The sequence below is a fragment of the Chinchilla lanigera genome, unplaced genomic scaffold, assembly GCF_000276665.1.
Source record: "Chinchilla lanigera isolate Chin_1 unplaced genomic scaffold, ChiLan1.0 scaffold00039, whole genome shotgun sequence".
In the NCBI taxonomy this organism is placed as follows: Eukaryota; Metazoa; Chordata; class Mammalia; order Rodentia; family Chinchillidae; genus Chinchilla; species Chinchilla lanigera.
The window spans coordinates 9484221-9496619 of record NW_004955440.1 but is presented as its reverse complement, the minus strand read 5'-3'; the positions used below and the strand labels follow the sequence as shown (position 1 = coordinate 9496619).

Here is a 12399-nt window from a genome sequence, read left to right as displayed (position 1 = left end):
CAAAATGTGAACTAGAAATGCCAGCATTGTGAAATTAAAGCAAATTCAAGGACACTAAAGCACTTTTCTTAATTATACATTTTTGACTGTCAGATTTGTACAGTGAAAAGTAATTCCCTTTGTATGTCGTGGCAATAATTAACGTTGTAGACTGACCTGGTGTCTTCCCTGAAGTGGAGGCAGAACTTCTGAGAAGTCACTTACTCATAACCAGTCCTCATTTATCATGACTGTAACTACAAACTAGCTTTCAAGCATGACGTTCCACTGAAATAAAGTGATGACGGACTAGAAAAAGGTTAAATTTTGGTTGAGAAGAAAAGCTTGAGTTATGATGCTTGATGTAGCAGACAGACTCTGGCCTCTAATCTATTCATTCTCTTTAGGGGCAAAGGGCTCTTGGAAAAAGTCTTAGGTCATCAGTTTTGAATGATAGTCAACATGTCTATTTCAACAAAGATAAAAGAAGGTGGTGTGAAATTTCTTGGTTCAGATGTAATTCATCGCTTGCTAAAGGGAATATCAGATCAAAGACTAGTTCAAAACGACGTAGAAGATATTAAACTTCCAAGCCTGGGACTCACTGTGCATTATATGGGCCTCGTGGGGTCATTATCTCTCTCCTGCTCCAGCTGTGATGAACCTGTGACCCTTCTGTCTGACCACCCACCCAGAATTCCCTCACCTTCCATTCTACCGTCTTCCCATCCTTTCTCCTTCTGAAAGGCTTTAACTGCAAAATTACTGCATTAAATATGCAGTAAAATGATCACACATAGAAGTAAATATTTAAATTTATATACTTTAAAATAGCTCTTAAAGGGCTAGTGGAACAGGGAAAGAAGTTGTTTGGATACTATTTATTTCAATAAGACATTTAACCACTAGATGTCACCCTTTTTTAAGCAATCAAATAGTTTCTTTTGGCACCGTAAGAGCAGTTACATTTATTCCATTATATTTGATATTCTCCATATGCTTCTCAGCTACAATACTGAAAACTTTATCAGAAAAAGTCTTGCTTCGTCACTCCTCCTTAAGAAAGTGTCAAACTGTATAGGTGATGGAAGAATTAATGCATGCTTACTCGGCTGACCTGGGAGACCTAGCAACTGAAATAAAACGTTTTAATTAGCAAAAGTATTCATACTGGAGCATGTGAAGCTTAAATTGTATATGATATCCACATTATAAATATTATTCATAAGAAAATTTCTTCCCCTTATATTCAAATTGTTTATTTGTTGAATACCATTTTAATACATACAAAACCAGTCTTATTTAGTGTGGTATTTATGCCTTTTAAGCTTCTTTTTGCTTTTTCTGACACTTCTTGCAAGCAATGCCTGATTTGCAAATTCAGAAGGAAGTAAAACACATTACAGATCATAAGTAAAGTTTTGAGGATGCATTTATTTTTTTATCTGGGACAATAAGCATATTATGTGAAAATAGCTTACTGTTCTTATACAAATCTGGTACGTCCCCTTCCTAATCAAGGGTATCTAATTATCAACACAAATACAACTCACTACATGATGCCTGACACAGAAGAGGGAAGAAAGGATAGAGACCGACAGCAGTGGAGCTGTTCAGACTGACACGAGTTTAGAAGAAGCCCTAAGACTATGAGAACACAAACAAACGGAACCCAAAATCCCTGGGCTCTGTATTACAACCTTCATCACTCAGTAGTGATTCTAAAGCTGAGTAGTAAAATGCAATGGACGATAACATATATTTTCAGAAAATGTTAAAAGCATGGCTCTCATGTGAAGACAAAGTGAACACACAAGAATGATCTTAATTAACTCATTAATAAATGGAAGCCAGTAAAATGATAAGCCCAGAAGAAGAGAAAATTCAAGGAATGGAGATTTCTACTGTCACTTGGTCAAAGATCTGTTGAAATAAACTTGGTGATACATAAAATTGTCCCGATAAGGTCACAAACCATAACATTGGAGCTATTTCCCTTCTTGTGAGAAATGATTTCCACTAGGTGAATATGTAAATGTTACCATGCAAATTTGCAGTAAGTCAACAAAGTACTTAGGTCTAAGTATTAAATAATTACAAAACAACATGTATCAAAGAATCTCGCAATGATTTTTTAAAATACCACCCATTGTTTTCATTTATTTTTAAAAACTTTGGAATGTATTTTGTGTAGTAGTGATCCAGGGATTGAATCCAAGGCAATTCCAGCCCTTTTTAAAATCTGTGCTTATGGTGGATTTGAATTTATGATCTTCCTGCCTTAGTCTTCCAGAGTGCTGGGATTGCAAAGGGGCACCACCATGCTGGCATTTGGTATGTATTTTATGCAGCCCATGTGCATTGATCACAAAATGCTTAAGTGATCATATGCATAAGCTCACTTTATTATTGCAAAAATTTGCTTATGATATAGCTGTTGGTACTTTTTTGTAGAAAGATAAAATACTGAGAAACCAGATACATTCTTGAGAGGCTGAGGCAGGAGAATCCTTGTGAGTTTGGGGCCAGCTTGGGCTACATAATGAGTTCAAAACCAGCCTGAACTACATAGCAAGATATTGTCTAAAAAAAAAAAAAATTCTTGAGACTGTAAACCAGCGAGAGACCAGGCTGCAACATGAACATGGCCTGCCTCATTGATCTTTCTTAATATGTATTTAAACATGGGCTAGATTTTGGGATTCCACATAATGAAGCTCACACATAGTCCAGTTGCATTACCTCTCCTTTTCCTCATCCGTGGTGCAATACTCAGGTGCAACCTCAAGCTCAGCTCAGAACTTGTTTCCAAAACCTTCCTTTCTCTGGACTCTGTGGATTTCATAGCAATGTCACTGGCTAGCCCTTGGAGTTGACATAATACCAGATCCTCTATTGCAATTTAAATACATGAAGAATGCTGTTATCAAAGAGATTTGTTAAAAATAAAAACACAATACTTTTAACATATACATATTATTCTCATAACATATTCTTTATAGTCTTCTCAAAGTAACTTGGACATAGACAGAAATATAATGACCTGCCTAATATACTCAAGGCAGATGTCTGCCTCACCAAGGACATGAATAAAATTCAGTCTTTTATTTTAAAACCTTGAAGAAAATTCAGACATGATTAAATCACTACGCAAATCACCCCAAGTCCTAGGATTTATATGTACAGAACTTTGAAAATGTGAGGTGCTCCAAGATCCATGACCAGATCAGCTTCAGTTCCTGTGGAGGTTGTACCACTCAGCCAGCGGCTGGGAGGGTGTGGAAATCTAATCGATATTATTATATTATCAACTGGGAGCTCACATCTCTTCAGCACACACATTCCAATATAACTACCAAAAGGCCTTTTTCCAGAATACTATTTCTTTTTCTCCACACCAGATAAAAATAAAAGGAACACTGATGAACTCCTCAGTAAAATAAAAATGTATAAGTGTGTTGGTGTATTACATTTGCATTTATACTTGCTTTAAAAGTGGAAGAGTGTTACATAAAAGAGAAAAGTATTACTTTTTATGCAGTCAGCCTGTTGTTCAGTGTTCAGGTTCTTCAGGTTTCATGGATTATAAAGTCTTTTAGGACAGAAGATATTTCCTACAAGCAATCATGGAGCATTTATAGCTTTAAAGGTAGGTGTAATTTTAATAATAACTTGGCACATTTAAGGCTCTGTTAGGCACAGCTCTGGTTGTCTTTGATTTATCCATCAGGTAAGGAATCTGAAATTTTCTAAAGTCTTATTTTTGAAAAAAATCCAGTGGCCTTTTGCATTAAACCATTTGCTACACACGATTGGAGGGACTCATTTTTTAGCACTGAAGCTTCCATTCTTTGATTAAATTTCTTGTTCAAGCATTTGAACTCTTCAGAAAGTAATTATTTCTTATAAAGCATATCATTCTTAATAGAGTGGTAAAAGAATTATAATCCAATCCAGATTCCTATCAATTGGTATTTTAAGAAACTTGTGTAAATTTAACGTACTATGAATGCACATGAATTGGTTCATCACCAACAAAGAATCCGTAGATGGTACTTACGCGGGTTTAACTGTATAGGCATGTTTTTCATGTACAAAGGCACCACCAAGACCTCCTGCTCCTGAGTTTAAGTACTAATTTAAAAGTAAATTAAATTGTATGAGTTTATTTGAATATAGGACAAAAATAAACAATATAATTATATTTGACTTTTTAAAAATAATACTATAACTACTGACCAGTTCAAAACATAACTATTTAAATTTGCATAATAAAACAGAATAAGGCATCATTTTCTTTTTACTATTTAAATTTATATAGTAAAACAGGATCTCCCATCATTTTCTTTAAGAAAAACAAGTAAAAAATAGTGTTACTAGGCTGAAAAATACATAACTACAATTGTTTTGGCTAAATTTTGCCCCTAATAGGTAGATGTTTCACTGAGGTCTAATTGAATTCAATACTCATATATCTAAATTATTTGTCATAAAATATGGAAATAATTTTGAACACATATTGAAAACATATAGATCATAATTGGTTTTATTTTCATCCTTTCTATCAAGTAAATTGTCTTCAAACACCAATACCAATTTGATTTCCTAAGAACTGTGGTTACGCATACGGAAATTTCACAATTTATCAATCAACAACTGAAGGATCTTAATCAATATGAATCAAGTTCTAAGTATGGGACATTTTTTTCAAGAACCTTCTAATTTTTTTATAGCAGCCAAGAATTGAAGAAGTAAGTTCTCTGCATAATAGAAATATTGTAAATAATTTATCATATAATAGTATCATATGACTTCATTATTAACTAAAATTTAGAAAATACAATAATGAATGAAATAGAGCAAAGTAACACAAGTCCTGAAAATTGGTCCACAGATTGAGTTTTTTTCTTCAGATTAACGTCAATGTGAAATAAAAGAATGAAAATATATTAGCTCCTTTTACCTTGTAGGAACACCAGCAGGCAAAATCAACACCCCAGTCATGTAAGTGGAGTTCAACATTTCCAACTGCATGTGCTAGGTCAAATCCAACAAAACAACCCTAAGGAAAAACACCACAGGTTTTGAATTCACTTAATTATTAGAAGAAGTAAGTGAAAATATCCTTAAGAAATTCTTTGCCAACTGCGGTACTATAATAATGGTTTATCCTTTGATGCAGTACTTCACAGTATATGATCCTCAGTTTCTAAATCTTTTTAGAAGCCTGGCGGATCGGAGTAAATTTTGTAATAATGAGACATGGTTTCCATTCTTCACTAGATTGACATTTGCACTGATAGTGCAAAAGCCGGGATTGGTAAAATGGCTGGCAGCTTTGGAAGAAATAAAGTGATGACACCAAATTTTCTAGGAGTTATTTGCTTTTGTCCATGACATTCACTCAGGAGGGAGGTTCACTTGTAGATGTCCTTGTTAAGTTCATAAAAAAGATCAATAAGTTTTAGTAAATAAAAACATTTTGTTGTTCTTATTTTAATATTTAAAGTGGGAAACACACGTCATACACCTGACCACATTCTGAAAGAAAATAGTCTTAAATTAAAACACTTGGGTTTCAAACTGAACTAGCCACTTTAATATTATACAGAACTATTAAAGAGGAACTGATAAACTACTGTAATTCATACTTAGGTATGTCACAGATATATTTCTGAAAATAGACAAGGTATCACTTTTAGGAAATGAACTTACAATGTTTGTTGGCAATTATAAAATAAAATTTTCAAAGCAAGCAGACATTTTGGGAAACCTGAATCTTTCCATTAAAAAGAGATATTGCTGGATAGGTTAGTAATAATAAGTAATTCTAAACATTTCATATTTAAATATGTCAATATTTGGAAAATACACATAATTCTATGAACCAATAGTTTTCAAATGATAAATGCTTCATATTACATATCATGCATTGATAAAAGATCTATTTGACCAATCAATGAATTGCAACTTAATAAAGTAGAGAAATTTTAGTGATTTAGTTTTAAATTTCATACCAAAACTCCAAAGAAGTTATCACCTGTTGAATTCTGGTGCAATACCCAAACATATCCATAATTAACTAGAAAGACTATTAAGATTACTTCTGACTTTTTCAACTACATATCTGATGAACAGTGGTCTTTTTTTCATATGTTTTATCAGTAGCAAATAAGTGAATGCAGAGATAGGTATAAAAATCCAAGTGATTTCTATCATGTCGGATGTTAATGAGATTTTCCAAAAATAAAACAATGCTACTTTTTCTGAAAAGTATCTATTCATTTAAATTGTTCATTGAGGGATGATTATTTAGTTATTTATATTTTTCTAGATGTGAGTTCTCAGTCAGAGGAGTAGCCAGAAATGTTTTCCCATTCTCTGTAGAATATCTCACCACTGTATTGGTTCTTTACTTTGCTGGGCAGAAGCTTTTAAATTTGATGACATTTGTATTTGTGGATTCTTGGTATTATATGTTGTATGATTGGGCTTCTGTTCAGTAAGTCCTTGCCTATGCATATGTTTTCAAAAGTTTTAACAATATAGTTCTTTTTCCATCATATTTAGTATTTTTAATTTTGTATGTAGGTATTTGATGCATTTTGATTTAATTTTAGTACAGGGTGAGAGATATGGATCTAAATTCTTTCTTCTGTACGTGGATACATAGTCTTCTCCCACACCATTTTTAAACGAGACTATCTTTTCTTTAGTATATGTTGCTGGTCTCTTCATCAAGAATTAGATATTTAAGGATGGTTGGGGTTATTTCTGCATTCTCCTTTATAGTCCATTTGTTAACATGTCTGGTTTTCTTTGCCACTGCCATACTGTTTTATTACTGTAGCATTGTAGTATAACTGAGATTGTAATGCTCCTTTCTTTGCTCTTATTGCTCATAATTGCTTTGCTATTCTGGGTCTCTTCTGGATTCGTATACATTTTAGAATTTTTTTTCTAGTTCTGTGCAAAATTCTGGTGGTATTTTGATTGGAAATACATTAATTCTACATATCATTTTTACTAAAATGGCCATTTTTTCTATACTAGTTTGATGTCCTCTTCAATGACTGACAAGTAAATGAAAAAATGTTCAGTATCTTTGGCCATTACAGGACCTGGGAGAGTACGTCACAGTTAATCTTGATCATATGGCGTTGTGTCTATGTATTCAACTCAGGTACTGACAGGTGCTTAGCATCTGACACTATTCTTAGTGATTTACCCGCCATACAGTTTGAGGTATTTTGTGTCCTCTTAGTAGAATTGATTCTGCTTTGGGAAATAAACTAGCCTCTACTTTCATTAAACTCCCGGACAGACAACTGGCACAATGAATACATGTTACCCAAACTGTACCAAAATAGTAACTGTATAATTTAACTTCTTAGGTTAAAGATTATTTAATTTTCTATATATCAAAATATTAAACATTTTATCTAGAAGATGCAGTGATTCCTTCGATAGGAAGACAATTTTTTTGCACAAAAATGGATTGAAAAAGGAAACAAACCTTTTTAAATAGGAATGATAGAACTCTGCAAAATATTTTACCTCTGGATTCATTTACTATCAGTTAACCAGCTGCTCATATAATAACTATACGTCTCAAACTGTAGATCCCCTGTAATATCTGAGGAACACATCTGGTAAATGAAGTACTGCTTTGTTGTAAACTTTAGCAGTACTAAATTTAGATTTTCCTAACACTTCTTAAGAATAAATAACCCAATGCTTCTATTATAGGTATTTTCCCTAAAGCAGAAAAATGCAAATTATGACCTGTTTGTTTAAGTAAAGTTATATTGTGACACAATCAGTATCAGTGTCATTTGTTTAAATGTTGTCCACAACATTTGTTTAAATGTTGAAGCAGAACTAAATAGTTACCACAGAACACGTGATCGACAGAGCGTAAAATATTTACTACATGGTCCCTAACAGAAAAGATAGACAGACTCCTACTCGACAGCTTTAGCTTTCATGGAGAAAACTTAATATTTTGAAATTTCAATCAACTAAAAATTGTATTCATTATAATATGACTAGATCTATCATTTCACACAAAAAGAATTATATTAAAATTATACAACTGATTTTGTTGTTATTTGTGGGGCAGAAAAGTGGGTTTGTATTTTGCTCCTTACCAAAAGCTGAGCAATACGTGTCATATAAACAAGGTGGTTTCTGTTTGCTAGTATAATTTGTGAGTTATAATTTACCTCTATTAAGATTTAGAGTTATTGAAACCTGGGTTTGCAGACAAATTTTTTGGTTTAATAGTCTCATAGACACATTTTTTAGTTTGTACTTTAAGGTGTATTTACGATACAAGGATTCCATTTGGGAAAAAAAATGAAGTTGTTCTGAATTTGAAATCCTCTTTCTCTCCCTAAACATGTCTAATTGGAACAACGACTTGAAGATGCGAATTTTCAAACTTACCTTTTCACACACTGTTTTTATACAACTCTTCTTTGAAGACTCAAGGCATAGAAAAGGCCGTACTTTCATTTTACTATCAATTATTTATAAAGAATGGCACTTTGAAAAAAACCACAAGACTTCACCTCCTGGATCCTGTTATTAAAAGCCTGTGGCCATAGCAGTGGCTTCGCACCCAAAAATCACTTGCGGCTCCTACAATAAGTTCTAAGGCGTGGACGGCGAAAACATCAATAATTCAAACGGGACAGTTTTGAAGGAAAGGCTGGAAGAGACAAACGTGAGACTTCCCGGACGTGATATTCCAAAAGACTCACTAGATGGCAGCATCTTAAAAATAAAGACGAAACGTCTCTAAGCAACCTCTCAGGTATTTTCATCCCTTGTAAGAGTGGGTGACATCATGTGAATAAGAAAAAGGAGCAACTACACTTAAGCGTCTACTTTAATACATTTTCGTAAAAATCCAAATAGTTTTCAACACCTTTTTGCTCCAAATTACCCACAGATGCTCTCTTCACCCTGGCTGACAGGACCACATAGGAAAGTTCACCCACACACGACCTCGCTTTCCTGTCAGCTCCCAAACTGGTACCTTTTATCTCTTAACCAATCTGAATGCTTCCAGCCTGCTTTTCTCCAGTAAATTTCCTAAACTACACATTCGAATAGAAGAGACTCCCTCTTCCCCTTGGGGGCAGGGAGAAACATTAAATTGAGAATTTACCTCATACTCCTTGGTACAGCTCCTAAAGACCTGGTGGCCTGGCTCCTTCTACCTCTCCCTCTCGCAGGCCTCACACTGCCCATCCTCTATTTGCATCAACTTTTCTCTTTCTTCAGAATACCTTTTCTCTCCTTATTTTACTGACCCTGAGGTTTGAATGTGACCCCCAAGAGTTCACACGTTGGAGAATAAATTCTCAGATTCGCATCTACTACTACCCTGACTGAAGCCTTGTCACAGTAACTAGGACGAGATGACATGTGGTGGAGCCCTAGTGATGGCACTAACGGCCTTCTCAGCAAGGAGGGGACGCCAGAACTGGCACAGTTGCTCTGCCTGCTCCTGCGCTGCTCCTCACCGAGTCAGGCCGCAGAGGGAAGGTCCGCATCAGACGCCTGCTGCACGCTGGCTCTCCTCAGCCCTCAGTCATGACCCGAATAAACCTCTGTGCCTTGTAAGCTACCTAGCATATGGTGCTAAGTCAGAGCAACAGAAACCTGACTAGGACTCTGGACGACTTCGGTTTCCTCTCAGCGACTTTCTTCCCTTTCTCAGACTCCAGCTCCATTTGAATATTTCTCTTCTAATATTTTCCAATCATATTGTTTTCTACTCTCACATAACATAAATCCAAAGCATTTTAAATAAGTAAATGAGCAAATAAAATCATGCAATTCTTAATAGATACTCCTTTACCTTATAATTTAACTTTTAAAAAATGTTATTAATGTTATTTGGGGACCTTTGCCTCTTATCCAGTCATAATTGGCATAAGCTAATGACTCAGATATGCCATTTTTAAAATGAAGGATCTTTAAAAAATTAAAAAAAGAAAATAAAATAAAGGATTTTGGGCTAAACAATAGTTAGCCAAATTTTCAAAATTCCTGTCAATTAAATAAAGAATATGAAATGTGTTTCATTTTTGCCATTGACACTAACATAACACTGAATTTTCTGATCAGGCGAGTAGAATGGCACAGGATTTGTGCTGGAATTTCTATAGGAACAACAAGCTTATATTCTCTTAACTTTGATTCATTTTTCTTCATCTGTTTATTCAAATGAAATGTGAAATGGTACAGCTGGGATTTTTTAAAGTAGTATTACAATTTTGATGTTTTTACTAATTCTGTAACAAATTTACTTTCTTCTTTTATGTATTTTGTTCTTCATTCATCTAAAAAGTCCTCTGAATTATAAATATCATTAATAAGTAATCATTTTGATGTGAAAAAAGTATTTATATAACATAAAATATTTTTATCTATACCTAAGACTAATATTCAGCTGGTGACACTGATGTACTCATGTTGATTGTTGAGAAAAGAAAATACTACAGTAGATAAATAGCCCTTTTCCTAAGCCACCTAAATACCCACTCATGGTTGTAGCCCTCTAGTCCTGGAGGTGTCTGTGGACATGACTGCAGCTGTCACAAATGTCAGACTTTGAATGTCCAGTGCTACGGCTGCCCAGACTCAAGTGGATGAGAAAGTCTCCTTGGTACTGCCACTAGGTTGATGGCAGATGAGTTTCAGGTCTCCTTCGGTCCCAATGAGACTAGTGACAAGTACTAGCTCCTTTGACACTTCTCATGAGTACTAGAACTACAACTTCCACACTATACCAATGAGGTCTAAAGTGTTCTGAATTTTACTCCATGATTGATATATAAGTAGAATGAAGCAATCTAAGAACTACAATGCTAAAACTTGGACACGATTACCTTAAGAAGAAAAAAATGTGTTATGGGAAATTAAAAATTTTTAAGAAACATTATTGAGAGATGCAAATGTGTGTGGGTGTGTGTTTGCGTTGTTGTGCTGCTTAACTGTATAGATGGTATAGATGAGTGGTCAATTAATAGCAGCAGATTAGTTGTTTAACTCTGATTTTACCATTTCTCAAAGAAATTATAATTAGAGAGATACTATACAGTCCCAGAAGAGGTGGGAATGGAGAACAGAAAGATGATATCTGTTAAGGTTTCCTGTCACAGTACTGGCTGAAACATTTAAATTTCCCAAGTTCTCCTAAATGTTGGAATTCAAAAGTATATCTAGATTCTAAACTAAAAATAACAGCAACAATGACAACCTGTACTACTTCTTCTTCAGATATGTAATTTAAGGGTGACTCTATTTTAAAAAGTCCTTCCTCTCTTTCAAATCATATTTATAATGCACAAAAAAGGAAAACAATCAAAGGATGGGTGGAGTGGGAAGGGAAAAGGCCAGCTGTTATGCTTTGTGTCTACAGTCTAGCTGTCCCTCTCAAAGTCTCTTGAGGTCTCAACTGAGATGGCTGAACTGAGACTGTGTGGTGCTGAGATTGAGTGTCTATGATTACTAAATCGGTCCACTGATTGCTTTGGCATAGTTCTGGCTGGGATGAAGGGTGTGAGAGCTACACCTGCTCTAGGGCAGGTAGCCTGTGTACAATACAAGGGACAAAAAGAGTCTTGTCTCACTTGCTTGTTGCTTTTGTGTCTTTGGCCACCCTATTGGTTGCCCCTCTGCCATGGGCCACTCTGCTTTGGTGGACTATGGGCTTGCTGAGTATGAACTGAGACCTTTATAAACTGTGAGCTAAATAAACCTTTCTTCCTTTAACTTTGGGTGTTGAATATTTTGTCTTCGCAAGGAGAAAAAAGTAACTTTGACAAAAGTGATGAAAAAGCAATTCAGTTGTGCTGCATATCAATTTCACACAGAATGTAAACAGTATGTACTACACATATGTACTAATAAATTGGAACAAAAATTTACCATGACCTTTAAGACTTCATCTCACTCTTTTGCTGTATATCTTTTTTTCCAAAGAGATTAAGCATTGTTTTGTTTACTTTGTTCCCTCTGTACTTAATGTCCAAAAGTTATATGGGTCACAATTTCTCTCCAAAACTTACTTTGGAAATAAGAGATACAGTTACCTCTTATCTTTTGTGTAGTATGTTAAATTTTCATTTATTTACACCAATGAAAGTAGTAGTGCTTCACTATTAAAATATAAAAAAATGAGAGTAAATACACAAATGAAAAGTAAGAAGATACAACTTTTTATATGGAGCTTCAGGGAGACATTTTAGAAAACAAGTAACATAGTAATCAGAATCACAGCATAAAAAGAAAGAATCAGAGTATAAATTTTCTGTATAGCAGATCTCTAATAATGTGGCAAGTTGTATTAGTTCTAAGGCCACTATAGGTAATTTGTGAGATCTAAAAAAAAGGAGAGAGAGA

At 34.5% G+C, this 12399-nt stretch overlaps 1 protein-coding gene across 10 annotated transcripts in view; it reads right to left on the bottom strand.

Moving 5' to 3' along the window:
• The window catches only part of Kynu (kynureninase), a 116627-nt gene that overhangs the window by 40148 nt on the left and 64080 nt on the right, over positions 1–12399 (bottom strand). For 4 of the 10 annotated variants that reach the window (XM_013517496.1, XM_005390779.2, XM_005390777.2 and 1 more), the window contains 2 exons: positions 4943–5041; positions 4040–4113 (listed from right to left, as the gene is read on the bottom strand). In XM_013517496.1, coding sequence (XP_013372950.1) covers positions 4040–4113; positions 4943–5041 — 173 coding nt within the window. Of the gene's footprint in view, positions 1–156; positions 268–2721; positions 2900–4039; positions 4114–4942; positions 5042–12399 lie in introns of those variants that run through there. The other 6 variants (XR_001235273.1, XR_001235272.1, XR_001235271.1 and 3 more) reach the window with 5 other exon arrangements.